A 19898-nucleotide genomic window follows, 5' to 3' on the forward strand; every position below is an offset into this window, starting at 1 on the left:
ATGTATACATACATGTATGTAGTGAACAAAGATCATGCAGAGCCTCATTCCACGCTTTTGTTAGGTCTATCATTACCTTGCTAATAGGTGATAAACAAAGCCTTTAAAATGCCATTACCTATGTATTATAAGAGCATGCAGATTCAGCGTTGCCAATGGTTACAGTAGATATTTATAATGCTCTGGGGGAACATACATGTATATGTAACTAAAAAGCGGAAGACGCAGTTTTGATTTCTGATATGCTCACTACTCGAGGCTTTACCAAACAATGGATATCAATACAATACAGTTGTAGCCCCGATAGGTTAGATCTCCCAAACTTGTCCACGTCATTTTTAGCCAACCAGTGGAACAGAAGACCTGTTATAGATCAACTTCAAATGCAAAAAATAAATGACAACATTAAGAATACCATAGTATATCCTACCTAGGTTGTAATTAACTGGTGGGTTTTCTTCATTGTGTATTATTCAACACTAAATACCTGCGAGTACATTAGTAGTTGACTTTGACTTCTCTCGTCAATCTATCTATCTACCCTAGGTAGTAACACGATCAGATCGGATCGATCGTATCACAAAGCCTTTGAATATGGTACGTGGGCAAGCTACATAACAACGAAATCCCTTCACAACTTCAGATTAATAACATCAAAAATAATTATAGGGAATGAAAGAGGACCTTGGCTCAGACCCCCCGTGTCACCCACGTGCAGTGAGTTACCGAATTAATACTATGAGTCTCACATTCGGGCAAGAATGGCTAATATAAGTATCAATGGTCCCCAGTGCGCGATACAAGGTAAGTGCACACAAACAAATCAGAATGCCCACGGTATATTTCCCCAGCATTCAAGGCTCTAACACACAAAAACAAACAGATTGCCTTGGGAAGAATGGATATAACGAGGCAAAATGTTCACATTTGGTCGATGCCCTTTACAAGTGTTGCGATGCCTTCTACCAAAAACATGGTGATTACGCAACTAGTGTCTGTTGCCCGAAAGCCAGTCTTCTACGATTGAAGATGAAGCAAAGACAGGAACAGCAGGATAAATAGAATCAACGATGATCCTGTGGTCTTCAACTGTAATCATATCATATGTATATAGTGGGAGTGGTGTATGTATGTTCGGTATTCAATGGGATGGAGGAGCGTGGTTATGTTCTACAACTCTTTATTCACGTCAACCTGAACAAAGAAGGCAGGCAACATTTACAGAGAGTAGAAATCGTTCTGGGCGATCATTGAGCGCGCAAGAGATCCGCATGGGACCTGGACAAGCATTGAAAAAGAAATATCTAGCTTGTCCCGAGACTCTAATATGAATGCCGGTGACATTTATGATGAGAGAAAAAGGAAAAAACATTGAAAATTTTGGGTGAGAATTTCTTACTTTGTACTCTGTGGATGGGCGGGTCCGATGGGGCTAATTCTCTATTGTGATTGGTTAAACTCAATGTGAGTTTGTTCTGTGGCTGTATTGATACTAGGTTAGTTATGTACTATGTACCCAATCGGGTGGCTGAGCCTCAACTACATATGTAAGCGAAAATTACGGACGCAAGCATTTTATACGAAGTTTAGGATACGGGGGTTTAAAACGGTTCGATTTGATCAATATATTATCATTCATGTTATGTACAATTTAATCTGTATGCCCTTTAAATGTGAGGCGACAAGACTAACAACCAAGTAATAAAAACTAATCAGAAAGAAACGTGATATCCTCCCAACTCTCGGAACTTCTATACGTGCTCAAATACAGAGTTTGGTCTAAGGATCAAAGCGCGGTTGTCAATATCAATATGAGAGGCAATTGCCAGTTCCACATAGTTATGCCCCTAAACAACCAGAAAATCAACGTCCCTGTTGTCCAATTTGAGGACAGCCAACGGGATCGCACATGAGCTGGATGCTTTCTCTCCTAGTCGATATGGATCAATTCCCGGCCATTATTTTGCATCTTCTATTTTTCACCTTGTGGCCAGTTACTTCCAGATCCGGAGGGTTGGGAAGAGCCAAGGTTGGTTATATGTGTTGAAGTTAAGAGTATTTCATGGCAAGATGAGAGACAAGGCCTTTGGAGGTACGGAGATTAGGGGTAAGGGCAAGTTTCGGATGTTACATAGTTGGCGCATATGGTGCTGAGTTAAATCTTTTCATTGGGCTTAAACGAGTCTTTGATTCTGGAGAGGGGGAAGGATGGGAAGAATGGAAGAATAAGGCCCTTGAAAGATGGAAGGACGACAGTCTGTTACAAGTCCTGTTGAACAGCAAGACTTGACTGATGAGTCTGTTAGACGTAGTTTTTACTTTACCTTGTTCCTTTCCTTTCCTTTATGTAGCACCTAGCAAAAAAAAGCATTAGGCATTTGGATCATACCAGAAGAAGAAGAGCCAATACTAGTATATATCGACTAGGTGCCTAAGCATGTAAAAGTATCGCTGACTGGTATGAGACTTGTCTGTTGACGGGAAGATAAACAGTGATATGTTAACAAATGGGGTTCTTTGTTGCGGCTGACTTCGGTTAGTAGAAAGTGATAACAGGCGATACCTAGTAACAAACAGATAACTAAGCCTATTTTTGGTAACATAATATTATGCATCTAAACAGATATCCAGTAAGGCTAAGGCTAAAAGCGGCAATAGCTTAGGTTACCATAACTTACCGTTTGGGGACGTCATTGGCTGTACGGACACGACCGAACCGCGTCGAGAACGTTGAAGCTTCAAAGCTCTAGTCAATCAATTCTTTTAACTAACTACATTTTTAACATTTTTAACAACAAATACGCAACATCGTAATAACACACACCACCAAACAATCCCGATATTCACGTACTTATAATCGCAGATGACCTAGAAATAAACCCAGCTTCATCAACTACAACAGCGAGACATTACAAAGGATGCTGGTTAGCAACCAGCTCCTTATACGAAGATAATAATTGATAACCCGCCTCGAAATCCATCCTCTCTCTAATCGACACAACGTAACGATGGCCCAAAGGCCTCAGCACACGTATGGTCTGCAATTTGGCGAGCTGTCACCTCTTTCAGATTCGAATGGCCAAAGTACACCATTGCTACCATCAATTAAATCTGAGGAGTCGATGGAGACTAATGATATTCCAGCCTTTTTCGAAGAACCCGAAATCGAATTCGCCCAAGATGCTACCGAATTCGCCAAAGGTCTAGACTCACTTTCTCTCATTCGCAAATCCTCAGCCGAAAAACGAGAAGACATATTTAATCTTGTCGACACTTACTATCACTATGCCGCCACCAAAGTTCATGACTTGCGCAGGTCGCAAGGCCAGTCGTCTAGAACTGATCTCCGTCCGTATGACGATCTCCGTCCATATGATACTTCTAGCCAAGACTCCATGGATTTAGACGAAGCAGATAAACTACCTGCATCGCCTGCCTCGGCCGAGAGACTCAAGGGGTGGGAACTTGAGGCCCAAACTTGGGACATGTTGCGCCGCCTCTTGCCGTTACGATACTCTCACAAGAACTCTCTTAAGCCAGTGCGCCACGACGTGTCGAGATTCCAACCCTCATCCGAACTCTGGGATGAGTTCATACAGACAGACTCTACCGCTCAAGAACGCAAGGCTATCTTGGAGTGTCTGCAAACCAGCGCCGATGAGTCGCGTACGGATATAGATGAATTGGTCCGGGATTACCAGCAGCGGGCAGAGAGGGGAGACATTATCGCTTACGGGTGGCTGCACACGCGATCTGCTATCAAGATGCACAAGAACGTTCAAGGTTGGTCCGGAGCTCTGGACCCTAATGCTTCCGACGTTAGCCATAAGCTCAAGAATGGCTCCACGCCACTCGTGACGCAGCTTGATCCCGATGTGGCGACAAGACAGAATAGGAAGCTTCAACCTCAAGATGAGTACTTTGAGCGAGCCATATGGCTCGGATGCTATGAGTTACTTCGCAGGGGACGAAGCATCGCCGAGATCCGAGATTGGTGCGTGGAAAGAACCGAAGTCTGGAGAGCGGTCAGTATGTCCGCCATGCCGTTGTCTAAGGACCAAAGCGAAGGCCGTCCTACATGTGATCCCCTATCTCTTCTTCTCTGGCGGCGAACCTGTTTTGCCTTGGCGCGACAAGGAGGTACTGATGACTTTGAGCGCGCCGTCTACGGTATACTCTCTGGTGACATACCCAGTGTCGAAAAGATTTGTGAGAACTGGGATGATTACGTTTACGCCCACTATAATGCCCTATTGCGAACACAGTTTGATGCCTACTTGATGAAGCGATCTCCGCCAGATGCTACCGCTACCATTTCCCAAAGCTTCTCCGCCTTTAACGCCATTCAGTTCCATGGTGAGCCTGCTTCGGTTGCGGAACGGCTTGTGAAATCTCTGGAAACAAACGTCAAAACCTCGGCAGAGGCGAGAACGCCTCTGAAAACCCTACAAGCAGCAATCATATCAAATAATATGGACCAGTACATGTACGAACTCGGTGTTGCGCTTGGAAAGTCAGCAAACAAGGATGGCAGTTCAGCATTGATACCAAGCTTTAGTACCGCTGGTGAAGATATAGACGATGCCAAATTTGTACAGCTAAGGGATCATAATGGTCTACGCGTCTTGGTCCACGTATACCTGATCATCTCAAGCCTTGAGCAGCTACAGGGCGGTCTGCTCGTAGAGCTTTCCGAACGTCTCAAGGTACAGCAGAATGTCATCTCTGCCTATGTCAGCACCCTGCGGTTGACTGGCCTAACTGACTTTATGTCTCTCTATTGTCACCAAATGCAGGGGGATAGGGCTTTCTTCACCCTGAGTCGGAATATTACTGGCATTGTCGACCAGCACGAGCGAGAGATGCAGCTAAGGCTGATGGAGAAGCTCGGCATAGACATTGCCGAGTTTGTCCAATTCCAGCCGCGTTCTCTTCTGCAGCAGCATCTCGAACCAGAGAACCTACAGCCCCCATTCGGTAGATTCACTGTTTTCTCCAACGATCCGCCTACCCTCAAGTACGGACGTCCTCTGAAGCCCGACTTCCTGGGGGAGCCTCCCGACGAGCTCAACTCTGTGGACGAACATCTCATCCAATCGCTGGAGTGGTTCCTTCTCATCGATGGCCTATGGCATGAAGTGTTTCATTACGGAACCGCCATTTACAAACGATTTCTCAGTAAGTCGAGTCCTTTGTCGCCCCCAGAAACCTTCTCACCAGTACTAACAACTCATTAGAGCAATTCAACTTCCATGCAGCCCGTGCCTTGTCTGAACGGGTCTCCTGCGCGGACATTTTTAGAAGAAAGGCAGGCATTGTCTACTCAGATTATTCGGATGTATCGTGGTTTGATGAAGTTCGAGCCAGTGCTGCGGCCGGCTCTTTAGAAGTAAATGGTCTTGGTCCAGACGAGGTCGCATCAGCACAGAATTTCTTTGAAATGGAGTGCTTGATTCGGGCTTTAGATGTGATGGAGACTTTGGCCTCAAGTGAATTGTTAGCCCAAGAGTAAGTTTCTATTACCCTATCTTTGATATGAAGGGTAATATCAGTCAAGCTAACTTGATAATACAGCCCGGCGGAGAAGTTAAGCCGAGATTTCTGGGCCAATGTTGGCCAGTCAATCAAGGCTCTCAAGGGCTACATGCGCCCTATCTTGAACAATTGGCTCATGGAGAGTATTGAAGGTGAGTTATGGCTATGACATCTACGAACATACCTAGGACATTTCTAACTATGGGGTTAGAAGATGATGATTTTGCATATCTTCGGGACGCGTATCTCCCAGAGATAATTCTTGGATACGTGAGCGCGTTGCACTTCGCAGGAACAACTCTAACTCGTGACAACTTGCTGGAGTGCATGGAGCTTGCCTCGGTTGTTGCAAAGAAAGACGCGGACGTAGCGGCGGTGATCATGAAAGCCGGCCGTATGAAGGAACTCTTGGAAGGCTTTGCCAACTGCAGCAAGGCGCTCGCGATAAGCAGCAGTGACAAGAAAGGGGCCAATGGTATCAACAGTAAAAGGATGATGCGAGAACACGGATGGACACGAGAGCTTTGGTCGGTCAAGAAGTGAAGGAATGAGATGAAAAAAAGGGGGGGCATGGTTGGCTTTATGGCCCTAACATTAGTACTGATGAATGTTGCACGCTTGCATTTCAGTGGGCCTGGCTTCGTTGGCGCTGGCGGTTCCTAGGGTTAAGAGGATGGCCATCAAAACTGCAAGGGCGTTTTGTTTTTTAGGGGCATATTAGGATGTCCGTTAACCTTCAAGGGGTAATTGTATTTCATGATGCACTAATCACTCTGAACTCTCTAATTAGGTCAGGTAGGAGGTAAGGCTATGGTCTTTGAGCCCAATTTGTAGACTATGGTTGCAAATTGGCCTCGGAAGATTTTAACTGGCTTGTCCACCGATCCTTGTTCATATACCTGGGTATGTAGTAATGATGAAATTTCACGATGATGTTGTCGCTGTTCTATGTATGGGTACCTATCCAGTAGTTAAGTTGCTGATGTTGTTGCGTAGTGTCGGGTGCTTCCTTTCTCGCCCCTCCCCCCCTTTTTTTAGAGTGATAATGACAAAGTGAGAATCGGCCTACGGATATTCGCGGGAGTGTTCTCAGAGTGGGTTTTCCAATCTACCTGACGGCAGGCTTTCAGCTACGTTATAAGGATCGTGGGTATCATGGATTGGAAGAAGTTACTAGGTGGCATAGGAGAAGAATCGACACCAGTATGGTCACGAGATGGCTACAGGAATGCAAAGAACAACATGGCAACGAATGTAACAAGATCATTGCCAACAGGGCACTTCCGCGAGGGTTTCGGGTAATCGATACGACGGAGTGGCGTGTTGTTAATGTTGCTAATTTATATCATCTAGATCGCTATATGGCACTGAGCTACGTCTGGGCGTTCTTTTGAAGAATTGGAGCCCGGATTGGAGCACGAACTTGAAATGTGGAGGAGTTACGGTGGCAGTGGCTTAAGCCTCGATGGGAAACTATTCTAGCATGATGATGCAATTAACAGATACTTGCAGATAACCCCAGACCTACCCCTCCCACGCAAAACCGTCTCCTACATATGTAGTGACATTGTAGTCTGAGGCACGAAGGTGATCGTTTGTATAGAGCATTCCCACATCAAAAAATCAAAAATATCAAAATAACCATTACAATCGAGAAATAAGCATTTAAATCTACTCCAATACAGATAATTAAGCTATTGCAAATTTAATACATTTTTTCTCGTATTTTTACGACGTTTCGTTGTTGGTATATTCCACAAAGATGGATTTGTCGTCTGAATTATCGTCACCCCCTTCATCACCTCTTCAATTGCCACAGCAAAATACCCTAAACACTAATGTCTCCCACGATACGCCGAATAATCCTCCTTCTGACGATGATATCGAGACGGAATCCAATACTAAAAGAGATTACACTAAATATAAACTCCCTTTGAATACGGTCGTCGACAACACAGTCGAGTATTGGAGAACGCAAAGTCACGTATTCGGATATGGCTTCGAGCGGTTTCTAGAAGGCTGGCTTTCATACCAGACTGACAATCCACGAAACTCTGGTGCGAAATTACGCAGTGTGGTTAAAGTGCTCCGAAAGCCTCATATAATAGCACGTTTGAAAACAGTCGGCGTCGATATCCAGTTCGCAAAAAACAATAGCGAGGATGAAGACGATAACTCCATTAGCCAAGAGGTTGATAAAGTATCTTCTATGCTAAGAAAAGAATTCTCTCTCTTGATATCCCAGCCGGCATTCAACACATTCAGCATAGAATCTTTTATAAACTCGGCCGACGGCGAATGCGCCGTTAAAGACGTCGGCGACGTCGAATGGATCAACGACGCTTTAACTAAGAGTTGGCCTCAAATACAAGTTAAAGCTCCAACGTTAGCTAGATTACTTGGTCAAATCCTCATCCGCGAACGAGCTGAATGGAATTCGTATCAGTGGAATTCTACATTTCCTACTTCTACGGCATATCTGATTACTTCGGTACTGCTACATTCATTCGCGCCGCGGCGATCTACCTTCCTACTTTCTACGATAGGTCTTTACCTTCATAATAGCGGCGTACCACGCCGCGTTATAGACACGTTGGCTCGCTTAGGCATCTCTTCTAGCTATAAAGTAGTGATGGATATTACAAGCAAAGCAGCTGAGCAAGCACGGGTACGTCATAATATTCAGGGGCATTAAAGATAGTTACTCTAATTCAATATATAGAAAAATCTTAAACGTGCTGCCCGTGACCCTACTGCCGTAAAATGCTAACGGGCTTTAGAATATCCATCAGTAGCCCTGACCACTTGTTTGAAATGTATTGGGCCTTTCGTTGCTTCGCTGTCGCTTAGTGGGGGTAGTTATTGGACTGATGTGGGAACGCTCAACGAATTCTGTGACTACGTATAATTTGCTTGCACCCTTACTATAACACAAAAGAAAGTAGATACATAGTTTATAATAGGGTATATCTACCCCCTATACTTTACGAATTAAGAATATTTATTTTATTCATTTAGTTATGAAGTTTTTGTTGAAAAGTACCGATTTTTTTGGTATAGTGTTGTGGGGGGCACAGCCAAAAAATCACCTTCGTGCCTTAGACTTGAAATTTTGACACGACACACACAGCCCCACATGGCACAGATACATTGGCACGGTCCATGTCTGTGGTGGCTGTGCGTGTGTGGCGTAAAAGATTTCAAGTCTAAGCTTGCTAAGATAAAGTAAGTTACTCCGTACTATTCTATACTTACCTAGTACTCCAAAGTCCAAACATCCAACTTACGCATAACAAATACAAATAAAACCCAACAAAATATAACAACAATGTACACCCCAACACCTCCACCTCCTGTTCTACCACCGAAACCAAATAGTCACGATGCTAGTCGCCTAGGTACACCTGCCGCAGCTAGCTCTCCCCGGCCACCACCCCCCATCCCCGACGATGCATTCACGAGGTCTATGGAAGGGAGGAACCAAGCATCCATCGCTACCGATGCTTCCGGCCTAATTCCTGCTCAGATACCCCTTCATGACCCTATACCAGATCCTGGCGAGCAGTGGCTACCCAGGATGCTAGAGGATAAATCGTACGTCCCCCACCTCAGGTATTCATATTTCGAGCTCACTATATCTAACTCCGTCATCCCCACATAGAAAACAAGACCTCGCCGAAATACTCAGCCAACCAGCCATTCTTGACGCCCTCACCCACGCCCCCGACTCCATCCACCCTTCCCTCGCCGCCACTCGCGACGCTCTGCTCTCCGCGCTCAACGAAAACATCCAGCTAGCGGCCCACTTGACAGATCTCGAGGCCCACCTCGGCGCCCAGCGTGCCGCCGCACAAGCTCAACTTCTGTCCACCCATGCGCTCGAGCGCCAGTGGCGCCAAAAGCAGGCCGAGATGGATGCTGCCCTGGCGCCGTTCGCGCCGGCCGCGCTGTACGCGAGACTCGGCCAGAGCTTGGCGGAGCAGGAGGCCGTGTGCCGGGCCCTAGAGGAGAGTTTTCTCGAGGGGGGAGGTGCGAGCATTCGTGAGGGAGGGGGGGAGGTGGCGACCGAGAGAGAGACGCTGGATTGGGCGAGGAGATACCGCGAGGCCAAGAAGTTGTACTATCTACGCCATGAGCGCAGGGAGAGATGGAACGAGCATCGTGTTGGTGGGTGGCGGTGATATCTTCTCGTCCTCATCTTTCAACTCTAGGGAAAGTGTACGGCTTTCCAAGTATTCAAGGTCCACCATCGTAGCAACAGCAGCGATGCCGACGTATCGTCCTCACGCCAAGTGTCTAGGCTGTACATTCATGGCATGAGCAGGGCAATAAATCCAGCGGATAAGCAGAGCAATCTGATACTAGGCCTTTTCGAACAAAATCTACAGCCACGACACTCGACACACATACTTGACTAATCAGAGCAGTTCGACCGCCTAAGAAGACCAATGAGAGCACATACGCACTTCTTTTCTTACGACCTTTACGACCTTATTGCGCCATCTACCACATGCAATGTACCTGCATTATTTTCTGGAGGGACTTCGTACCCCCCGGCACTTGTTGTATGCGCAATCGCCGCTAGGAACAGGATCATCAATGAGTTATCTAGGTAGTAAGGCCTTTAGAAGATAGCCCGTTCTGTTATTAGCGTTCATGGGCCGGATGGTGAGCTCGGCTATTGCGTATGAGACGCCATACCTACCATATCCGACGTGCCCAAGTCATCTAATAAGTCATGTTGGTGCCCTAGCTTGAGCCGGTCATGTCCTTAGGTATGTGGCTCAGCCCGGAGTTCTTAAACGGCCATGCACAAGCGGTAAGCTCCAAGGGTCCGGATGTGGCACGGTCGAAATAGGCAGGCCAGTGTGCAGAAGCGGGTACGGCGACGAATTATAGCGAATACAAGTTTTTTGCACCTACGAGGGTTGTTCCAAACTGCATGGTAGTGATGGAGGGTAAGAAGGTGGGAGGGCAGCAGCAGCATCCACATTCGGTCCGAACGATACCTGGCATATACGGGTTACAACATGTGACAACCACAACTTGACACTTATCTACATATGTCCGCAGTCACCGCACACACATGCGTCTTATATGTGTACATTCCGCGCCTTTGTAGCTTGCGTGATGGCGGAACTGCTGTTTCAGGTGTAGTGAACTGCGGCCGAAGCATCGTGGTGGAGTTGCGGATGCGGCTGTGGTGGGGCTCGGATGCGGGTTAGGGGGTTTAGAGTCCAGACAGGTAGGCAGGTATATTCATGATTATAACTACTCACCAAACCATTCGGGCTCTTGCACGTGTGCGTCCGTAAGTAGGTAAATAAGTATCTAGATGTAGCCCTAGGAAGTGTTGCAATCTTGGAGGGTCTCTAGTTACCTAGGTACCTATCATAGATCCATCGGAAAACCCCTTGGACAGGATCTCCCGCGGAAAAGGTCCCCAGCTGCCCTTGCATAACCTACCTACCTGATATAGGGGCAGGTACTAGGTACCTACATTTACATAACAGCCTTCCGCTGCGCTTGAGAGGCGTGGCGTGTAAGTGCTAAGGAGTAACTCCATGGCGTTTCTTTGGGGTTACGTACTTCGTATACCTACAGTGGAGGTAAGTACCTAAATATATAGGTAGGTAGGTAGGTAGGTAGGTATACATGCATAGAAAGTGTATCGGATACATCTAAGATGTCGGCAGAGGCTTTCGATCCTTCTCTTCTTCTTCTTCTTCTTCTTCTTCCACCGATATACCCTGTTGTCGTCGGTGTGGGTAGGGAGGTAGATCGGACTACCAAGGCAGGATTGCCACAGGGTGATAGTAGAAGTAGATGGCGGTAATACTTCCATGGCCCATTCCTCTGTTTTATTGGATACGTGTAGTTGTACAATATCTCTCGAGGTTTTTATATACCCTAGGTAAGTACATACGTAACTACTTACATGTATGTATCTGTGTTGTGTGTACTATGTAGGTAGGCAGCTAGAGGCATGTATTGGACTGCAACTTCCATATGCCCTGCCTATTCTAGCTACATGCTCTTCTTTAGTACCTACCTACTTGTTTACACACTTCACCTCTAATCTTCTCTTAACGTTCACTCGCAAATGTCAAGTTAACTTCTTAGAAGATAGGTATTTTCTTTTCTCATATGTATTTACCAATATATGTACCTACTCTTCGAACAACTCTCCAGCAGAGAGGAAAGAAGGGATACCTATAAGAAGAGGATGGATGGAAATATATGTTTTCCCCTCTCCTGATACCCAACTCGTCTACCCCCCTTGCTTCCGTCCCGATATATTTATTTATATTTGTTTGCTTGTTCCCCTTCGTCCCACTTGATGAGGTAAATAGTTATGTGTATGTACTTGGCTCATTATATTTTGACCCATTACTCTCCTGTCTACTACTACTATTGCATATTTCTCCTACTTCTCTTCGTCTTTTCCCCCATCTGTTTTCCGTCTCTGATATCCCATCGCAACCTTCTTCCCTCCCCACCTAATCGAAAGCAGCGAGCTCTTGGGTTTATATAGGTATGTATAAGTATAAAGATGCATATATATGTAGGTATGTATGGCATATGTGGTGTGGTATTATATGATGATCTGGATCGTTCACTTATTGAGCGATATGTAGAGGTAGGCTGGCTAGCTCCATCCAGCCGCAAGGCTTAGACAGATGACCAATCCTACGCCCAAAGGATCTCGCGAGGGAAAAAAAAATGAAGAGAAAGGTTCCCCTTCTTCTTTCATCGCTTGCTTCTTCTTCTTCTTCTTCTTCTATCATCCTCAGAAAAGCGGAACTAGGTGCTACCTCAAGAAGCTGAACGGGCTCGTCTTCATCTCGGGGCTCCGCGGACTCATCGGCAGCGCGAACAGCTCGTCCTCCGTCTCCTTGCTCTGGGTATCCGGCGCAGCAGCAGGGGCCTGGTCCCCTCCCGTGCCGAGGACGGCGTCGAGGGAGGCTACGCCGCCTGCGTTCGCTACTCTCGGGATTACCTCCGGTTTTTTATTATTATTTGGTGGCAGGGGGTTGGATAGGGTTGGTACTTGTTGTTGTGTTTGCGAGTATTGTGTGCCTAAGGGGGAGTAGTTTATAAGCTGATGGATTCATTTATGTACTTATGGATATATGTGGGGATGGAGGGGTAGGAATGCAAAGGGTCACAAAGAGAATATGGAAATAGAGGAAGACAGAAAAAGAAAGGGGGGAAGGGGAATTTACCTGACGGATTAACCAACTCCGACGGCGAAGTCGCCAGCTTCAAACCCCTTAACTTCTCGCCCAGGCGCCCACTCACCGGGGACCTCGGGCTCTGCGGCGCCTGCTGCTGCTGCTGCGAAGCCGCCGCAGCGCCGCCTGCATTCTGGAGACCTACACCCGCGCTCGCGTCCGCCGCGGGACGCAGCTCCTCGAGGCCAAAGTGCTCGATGATCCACAGGCGCTCCTGGACCGCCATCTCGAGCGCGACGCTCTCGCTGTTGTCGCGCAGCTCGGCGCGGATCTCGTCCTGCAGCTGCGCCGCCCGCAGCCGCGCCCACTTCGTGTGCAGCACGCCGCGGCGGCCCGCCTCCCGCGACCCGATCCCCAGCCCCGGCGCGAAGATCGCAGGCATCGATTTAGCGGCCAGCGTCGTTGCGCCGTGGACGCCCGAACCCGAACCCGAACCCGACCCCGACCCCGAGCCGGCGTGCGAGATCGTCACCATGGGCGGGATCGTCGCGGAGGACGGGAGCAGGAAGTAGATGCGCTGGCGTCGCTGATTGCGCTCCGCGACTTCCCCTTCACCTTCGTCGACCGCCAGCTTCTCCGACACCGGAAACGTCGTCGCCTTCCCCTCCCACGACACGGCCCAGCCGTCCTCGCCCAGCGGCGCGGGATCCCACTCCACCATCAGGATCTTGGACCCGTCGTTGCCGCGGCCCGCCTCGAACTCGAAGCGCGCGAGGGCGTTGGGGGAGGCGGGGGAGGTAGGCGAGTCTACTACCTCGACCTCCTTTTCATTCTGCACGGCGGCGGGGGTGAAGATCGGGGTGGTAGTAGTAGAGCCCGGGTCGGATGTCCGGAGGGGCCCGGGGGTCCCGGACGCGGTCGTCGGCTGGCTCGGAGCGGAGTCCATGGCCATGTGGTACTTCCTTGTTTGTATGGTGGGTCGCCCCCCTTCTTCGGTGGGAAGGGAGGAAGGGGGGGAAAAAAGTGTGGTTACTCTAGATAAAGAAAGTATATGAGTAAAAGTAGAGGGATGGAATATACCAGCCGCTAGGAGCGCATGGGAAGCCAATGGAGAAGGGGAAAGGGGGTTGGGTTGGGTTGGATGCGGACGAGAGCGCGCGTCTGGCGCAAAGACAATCAGACAAACGAGCCAATCTCCCTTGAACACACACCGCGTATCACAGGCGCATACACGCAGCCGCGCTGCCGGGGGGCTGGGGTGAAGAGGAAGAGGAGTGAAAGCTATCAAAAGCTGTATCGGGAATAATACCTTAGGGGGGGAGAGGGCGGATGAATCCGCTGGATAATATCAAGTGGGCGGCGGTACCAGCAGCAAGATAATGTAGGTATGTTGCTTTCTTGGCTACTGCCACCGTGCTTCATATATGGTATACATCGGCAGTTCAATCAAGAGATGGGTCCAGAGAAAGAGAGAGAGGGTGAAAGGAAGAACTGCGGCTTCTCAGATTATCGCAAGGTGAAGCGAAAGCGAAAGCTGCGTTTTCCTGCCAGGGCCTTCAGGCTCCAGGCTTCAGAAACATGCGGTAAATAAAGGACAAAAGGGGTTGGTGAAAGGTGAGTAATGAGTAATAAGCCAGAGAGTATCGGGTAATAACACAAGGTGTAGAGAGTATGTAGAAAACTCCCCTCACTGTCCCAACGCAAAGATCTGCTAGGCTACCAAATACGGCAAAATTACTTAACGGGTCCCCTTATATTGTAATTTTCGGAAAATGAGGCTACTACTGTACGTAGGTAAGGTAAGAAGGTGAAGAGTGGGCGGGGGTGAGAGGAACAAGATGGAAAGAGGGAGATGGGAATGGCTCGTTATTCTCCCAAGTGACGACTCTCCTGAGCAGAAAAGGGAATTGCTCTACGTCTTGGCGGCGACGATGATGGTACGTGGCAGGAACTTGCAAAAGTGTGCCGAAACTCCAGCGACAACGCCTGTGTTTAGTAGTCCGTCTGGAGCTTCATCCATGTATCTTCCAAGTACCTACAATAAGGGACGTCAGTGATAGCGGGGGCCAGGAACGGCCATGAGTGGTGAAAGCTGGACAGCCCGCGTAGCCCATGCCTGCATGTGGATGCTAAAAATAGCCTGCCTAGACTCAGAGCGTAACCGTTGGCTCGGGGCTTGTCGGTCGTTGACGATCTGCTGAGGAGAAATCCGAAATCCGAAAATTGGGGAAAAAAATAAACATATATACCCACCTACATACTTTCTAGTGCTGAGTACGTATAAAATAGACAGATACTGTATAAGTATGTAAGATATTAGGTAGGTAGGTAGGTACTGTAGTTAGGTGAGAAGTCGTCAAAGAAGCTGACAAACATCGCACCGAGCGAGCATAAGGCATAAGGCGAGAGCATAATGGGCCTAGGCCATTCCCCATCTTCTTTCACAACCAGCTTCCTTATCTGTTTGGTAGGCGAAACAGGAACAAGGGATGGGCATTGAGCATTGCGCATTGCGTAGGATCCCAGGGGCTTGGCTCAACCATTACCTTTAAGAAGGGGAAGGTAAGGAACAATTGGAATCATTCTAGAAAGCTTTACGTCGACCTCGTCTTCCTTGTCCGACGCGTACACAGAAAACTCGGGCCGGATCGACTCGGGGGGAATGAATGCCAATAGCAGTTTTACGATGAGGATTGTGTATTGGATGTAGATTCGCATCATTCATTGGTCTTGGAATGATGGAGTCTAACCCTTAATATAAAAGGATTCGAATGTATCCATAGATATTGAGACAAAAAAGGCAACAACTTACCAAAGCGACTAACCTAAGAACAGCCTTCGAGAAGCTGAAGATGATAGCTGTTACGGCAGCCACGTTTACCTGAGTAATCATGGTACTTGTTGATTCGTAAGCTACATATGTAGCTTGCGACGACGCCTTGCGTACCTAGGTACCTAGGTAGGTTAGGTAATGTTTCCGTTCGTCCCTATTCGCCAGCAATGATAATTATCGTGACATAGTAGCTGGCGAAACAAAGAAAACGAAACAAAATAAGAAACGAAAAAGCCAAGGCCTACCTCTTAAATCAGACAAACAGCTATGCCACTCTATTATATCATACCTCTTACCTAGTCCTATGACGATTGATACTACTATATGGTCAGGCAGGTACCCAGATTAGTATCTACTAATGTATGTAGGCAATCTGGTATTCCCGCAAAATGTGTACACACATAGAAGCAAGAGATTAATTAGAACAGGACGATCATTTAAGCGTTCCTATCAGAAGTGGCCGTGATGACGTTTCCGGGGGAGCTGCTCTGGTGATGTTCGGTACATCATTCGGCTTGGGCTAGACCAAAGTAAAGGTGCTTTGTAGTCACGATATCCACATATGATGCTTATTACATAGTAGAAAAGCTTCTAATTAACCAGGTAACTGTACCGCTAAAACGCTGCCCTCACTCAAGGGAGACTGAGACGGTACATAAAATGGCTGTTGGATATCGGCCATGACCGAGACCGCATCCGCAACTAGAATGTAGGTAATAATAAGTATTTCAATCTGGCTCACCACGAAAACCACGTTACAACTATGCAGTGCGATATGCTATACAATCCCCAGATTGGCAAATACTTGTTACAGGACAGAGTCAGGCGATTGAAGCACATCTACCTGGTCCTACATAGGCAAGACGGTGTTCTGAGATGGGCTTGTGGGAGCATCTGCGACGACGTTGCACTACTAAGTGCACAGTAGGTATATGTAGGTGCATGACTTATAGAGGGTTATATTCGTGAACATAAATGTTCCAATCTTCATGTCACTATAACGCAAGTAGAAGTAGCTGTACTCTAACTCATGAGATGGCATATGATATGGCATATGACATTAGGGTCTTTTGGAACTCGCCTGCTATAAATAAAAAGACGTGCTTGACTCTGTGTCTCAAAAAAGGCTGTAGATGAAGATGGAAAATAGTGCCTGTAGCCAATAGGGATGGGGTTACGTCGGATGCTGGGAGGACTGGGAAAAACGACCGCGGTAGGGCCGTGGCCCACATGGGAGGTCCTCCCCTTTGAATCATAGACACGACAGACCCCGGACGGCTCTTTCGCGGGGAATCCTTAGGCCCTTGTTTCTGATGGTCACATAGGTGGGCCGGTGGGTAAAGAAGGGTGTTCCTTTTTTTACTATGGTACGAATCGTGGTACTGGAAACACCGATATGCTATACCCATGCAATCACAGCTTGGCTGATGAGTGAAATCGAGCCTTGAAGATTACAGCTACACACTGAAAAGAATCCATGAATCCCTAGGTCAGTCAAGTCTCCAAAGGAGAAAAAAAAAAGAAAGTACCTAGACGCAGAGGGTGCAAGATGAGGAGATTATGTATGCCGGATAAAGAACCAGGCATGTATGCTGACAGGAACGACGTCGATGTGAGTTGAATTTATTGTGCCAAGATGCACGCAATAAAGGAAATATGTACGTATGCTTGTGGTGTGGGAGCATTGATGTATTATTATGCAGGGCCTTTTCTCGTCTTGCTCGTCGTCGATTGTCATCAATAAGATGAGCCCTCACGATTTCAGAGTGATCATGTGCAATGTCTCGCCAAACCAAATTGGAAAAAAAGGGGCCCGGCCTCATTGGTAAAAGTGGTGGTGTTTGTCTAGGTGGCATGTTACGCTGCAAGACCGAAATGAGTAAAGCAACCTAGAAGTGCCGAAATCAAGTGTAGATCTTTCCCTGAAAGGCAACTGATTCACTATTGTTGGTGAATCGTGAACAAAGACACAATAGCGGCGCATGTTGTTTCTTTCCCCTGGAGGACCAATTATTGTAGCTGGCCATTGCTATATTGGACTCTATCACATAGTCGTGAGACGGAGGCGAATCAGTCGTTCTCAAAATCTCGGTCTAGAGTTCTTGTAGGAGTTGAGGAATTCGGTCAATTCCCGCATATGCCAAGCGTGTCACCACCGTGCCGGTGGCGACTAGAGATGGTGAGGGTCCGGGTATGGTGACCGAGATTGCAAGCATCTTTCAAAAAAGCTACTACTATGTACCATAGTGTGTATGTACACGTGTAGAATGAGGGAGCCGGAGCTTCTCTCGGCTCTAGCCGCAGTAGATCCAGATTTCCAGATATCCACGAGATAGGCCTGGGCTGATGTTGAAATCTGCAAGCAATAACCGAGCCGTTAATAGGCTAAATTGCTTTCTTTGGTGCCTCACGCGATTTTCAATCTATAAGCTACCTGAGAAAGGTAGGTATTGGTTACGTGTATGAGACGATGAAATTAATGCGTGGTTTGGTTTGCATGTATGGAACTGCTACGTAGTTCCAGTAGAAGATGAAACGTTTTCTCGTCTTCTCTCAAGCACGCCGTATAGCTAATAAAGAAGGAAGATAAGTAAATACCTGGCTTTTTGATAGGTACGATATCAGTTTTTGGTAAAGGCCCGAGTACATAAGCTAAGAAGATGTTAACGGACACCCGATGGCCTAAAGGACGTTCGCGGCCCGATAGGTGGTGTGGCGTTTTCAATGGGTTCGGAGTCAGATGGATGAAAGATAGGAGGAAAAAAAGAAAAAAAAAAAAAGAAAAGCAAATGCGGCGCGAATCATATTGCTGTAATCCATCCTTAGTAAAAATACTAGAGCGGGTATGACTCGGCAAGCCGGCCGAATTGATGGCGAACATCATTTGACGGAAGCTATCCGACATTATCATATCATGATGATAATGGTAATAATGGTACCTATAAGCTTATGTTTAATGGATGTTTAATGTTTGAATAATGTTTGATGTCTGATGTCGGAGCCGAGGTGTAGGGATTATTTAGGAATTAGGAATTAGGAATCGGGACCGGGAATTGGGAATTGGGATTTGGGATTTGAGATTGGGAATTTGGGAATTACCTAGAACAACTTCCTTGTGCTGACTTTATCCTTCCTGACTTTTCTTATCTGAATAATCATGTACAACTTGTAGGTAACTAGATAGTCGTGATTTACATACACGTGGTAGTAGAGACAAGAGATTAGAACATCATCATCATCATAATTATCATCATCGTATGGAGATATTGTGTGGATCGTGAGATTTTGGGATTAAAAATGGATTGGTTTATGGATTTGCTTCGGTGCAAAGACAACAGAGAACCATGTTTAGCTCGAAAGTGTCTTTGGGCGATTTGAACGATAAGCACGTATAACGACATATCACTCGCTGGCAATAGGTCGGCAACACTCCACTATTTGGCCGGCCATATCGCCGTAAGCAGCGGAAGGGCCATCCTTGGGCATACCTAGTACCTAGTACCTCCGCTACCTGCTATGTGACTATGTAACTAGTAGTATTTTATAGCTCATACCACCATAACACCGAACGTCCTTTTAGTGGATTTTCCGTCTCCCCAGTGCCACCCACGCCCTTAGCCAGCACAACACCCCCCTCATACATACCTAACCTAGGTTACTACCTAGGTCCTAGTAGCCCTGCTGCCCTGGAGGTAAGTATGTATGTATTGATGTATTGTACACTGACTGGCAGTGACTGCACTTGCAGTTGACGATTAACTAAAGTCTTCCAAGGTTGACCCTTTTTTTCTCCACACCACCTTTTTTAGCTACATGACTGTAGGTACCCTAGATAGGTACTTACTTACAGAGTTACAGAAGTAAAATCCCCAAAAAGTTGCCTTGGGTTCCCTAAGTGGGAAAACCAAAGTGGGAAAGCAATTGAGGACCACTCTTATCCACTCCCGTACACTTCCCCGTCCATTCCCGTCCACCTTTTCCAAGTCTCCTCCCCCAAAGTCCCAAAAGTCGCGAACCAAGTTCCCACTTCCCACTTGGGTCTTACCTCTACTACTACCTTTCGGCTGCTTCGTAGTTTTGTAGTTTTGATTTTCTCGGCCTCATTCTTTCCACATCTCTTCAAACCTTATCCACTCCTTCTATTCGCCTGGTTAACTCCATGGGTCTCTTGTGTTCTTAGTACCGACCCTAGGCGTCCTGTCCTATCTGGTTGTCTGGTTGTCTGGTCTGGTCTTTTCCAACGTTACCTACCTACTTACCTACCTACTCTTCTTTTTTCTAACCATACACACTCATACACTCTTCTATTCAAACCTCCCCTTTTGACGCCATCTTGGCCTACTGACATAACCCAC

The 19898-nt window shown here is 47.1% G+C and overlaps 5 protein-coding genes across 5 annotated transcripts; 4 read left to right on the forward strand and 1 right to left on the reverse strand.

Moving 5' to 3' along the window:
- The first annotated feature begins 304 nt into the window (after window positions 1-304).
- Window positions 305-1481, forward strand: GGS25DRAFT_486339 (DUF1903-domain-containing protein). Its single transcript, XM_049260618.1, has 4 exons — window positions 305-597; window positions 670-717; window positions 792-804; window positions 884-1481. The coding sequence occupies exons 1-4, from the start codon at window positions 595-597 to the stop codon at window positions 1060-1062; spliced, it is 243 nt and encodes an 80-aa protein (XP_049117769.1). The 5' UTR covers window positions 305-594; the 3' UTR covers window positions 1063-1481.
- A 1275-nt stretch (window positions 1482-2756) lies between these two features.
- Window positions 2757-6468, forward strand: GGS25DRAFT_486342 (nuclear pore protein 84/107). Its single transcript, XM_049260619.1, has 4 exons — window positions 2757-5178; window positions 5238-5508; window positions 5575-5687; window positions 5747-6468. Exons 1-4 carry the CDS (start codon window positions 3009-3011, stop codon window positions 6076-6078), a joined length of 2886 nt encoding a protein of 961 aa, XP_049117770.1. The 5' UTR covers window positions 2757-3008; the 3' UTR covers window positions 6079-6468.
- Window positions 6469-7093: 625 nt separating this feature from the next.
- On the forward strand, window positions 7094-8438 carry GGS25DRAFT_486344 (uncharacterized protein). The gene is made up of 2 exons (XM_049260620.1): window positions 7094-8203; window positions 8258-8438. The coding sequence occupies exons 1-2, from the start codon at window positions 7298-7300 to the stop codon at window positions 8303-8305; spliced, it is 954 nt and encodes a 317-aa protein (XP_049117771.1). The 5' UTR covers window positions 7094-7297; the 3' UTR covers window positions 8306-8438.
- Window positions 8439-8863: 425 nt separating this feature from the next.
- On the forward strand, window positions 8864-9716 carry GGS25DRAFT_520604 (uncharacterized protein; the record flags this gene model as incomplete). Its single annotated transcript, XM_049263902.1, has 2 exons — window positions 8864-9129; window positions 9197-9716. The coding sequence occupies 2 exons, from the start codon at window positions 8864-8866 to the stop codon at window positions 9714-9716; spliced, it is 786 nt and encodes a 261-aa protein (XP_049117772.1).
- A 2264-nt stretch (window positions 9717-11980) lies between these two features.
- On the reverse strand, window positions 11981-14105 carry GGS25DRAFT_234991 (uncharacterized protein). Its single transcript, XM_049257047.1, has 3 exons — window positions 12762-14105; window positions 12284-12615; window positions 11981-12022 (listed from the first exon to the last, which is right to left on the reverse strand). Exons 1-2 carry the CDS (start codon window positions 13660-13662, stop codon window positions 12347-12349), a joined length of 1170 nt encoding a protein of 389 aa, XP_049117773.1. The 5' UTR covers window positions 13663-14105; the 3' UTR covers window positions 11981-12022; window positions 12284-12346.
- Window positions 14106-19898: the final 5793 nt, after the last annotated feature.

The sequence above is a fragment of the Hypoxylon fragiforme genome (genome assembly GCF_022984875.1).
Source record: "Hypoxylon fragiforme strain CBS 206.31 chromosome Unknown GGS25scaffold_4, whole genome shotgun sequence".
Lineage (NCBI taxonomy): Eukaryota > Fungi > Ascomycota > Sordariomycetes > Xylariales > Hypoxylaceae > Hypoxylon > Hypoxylon fragiforme.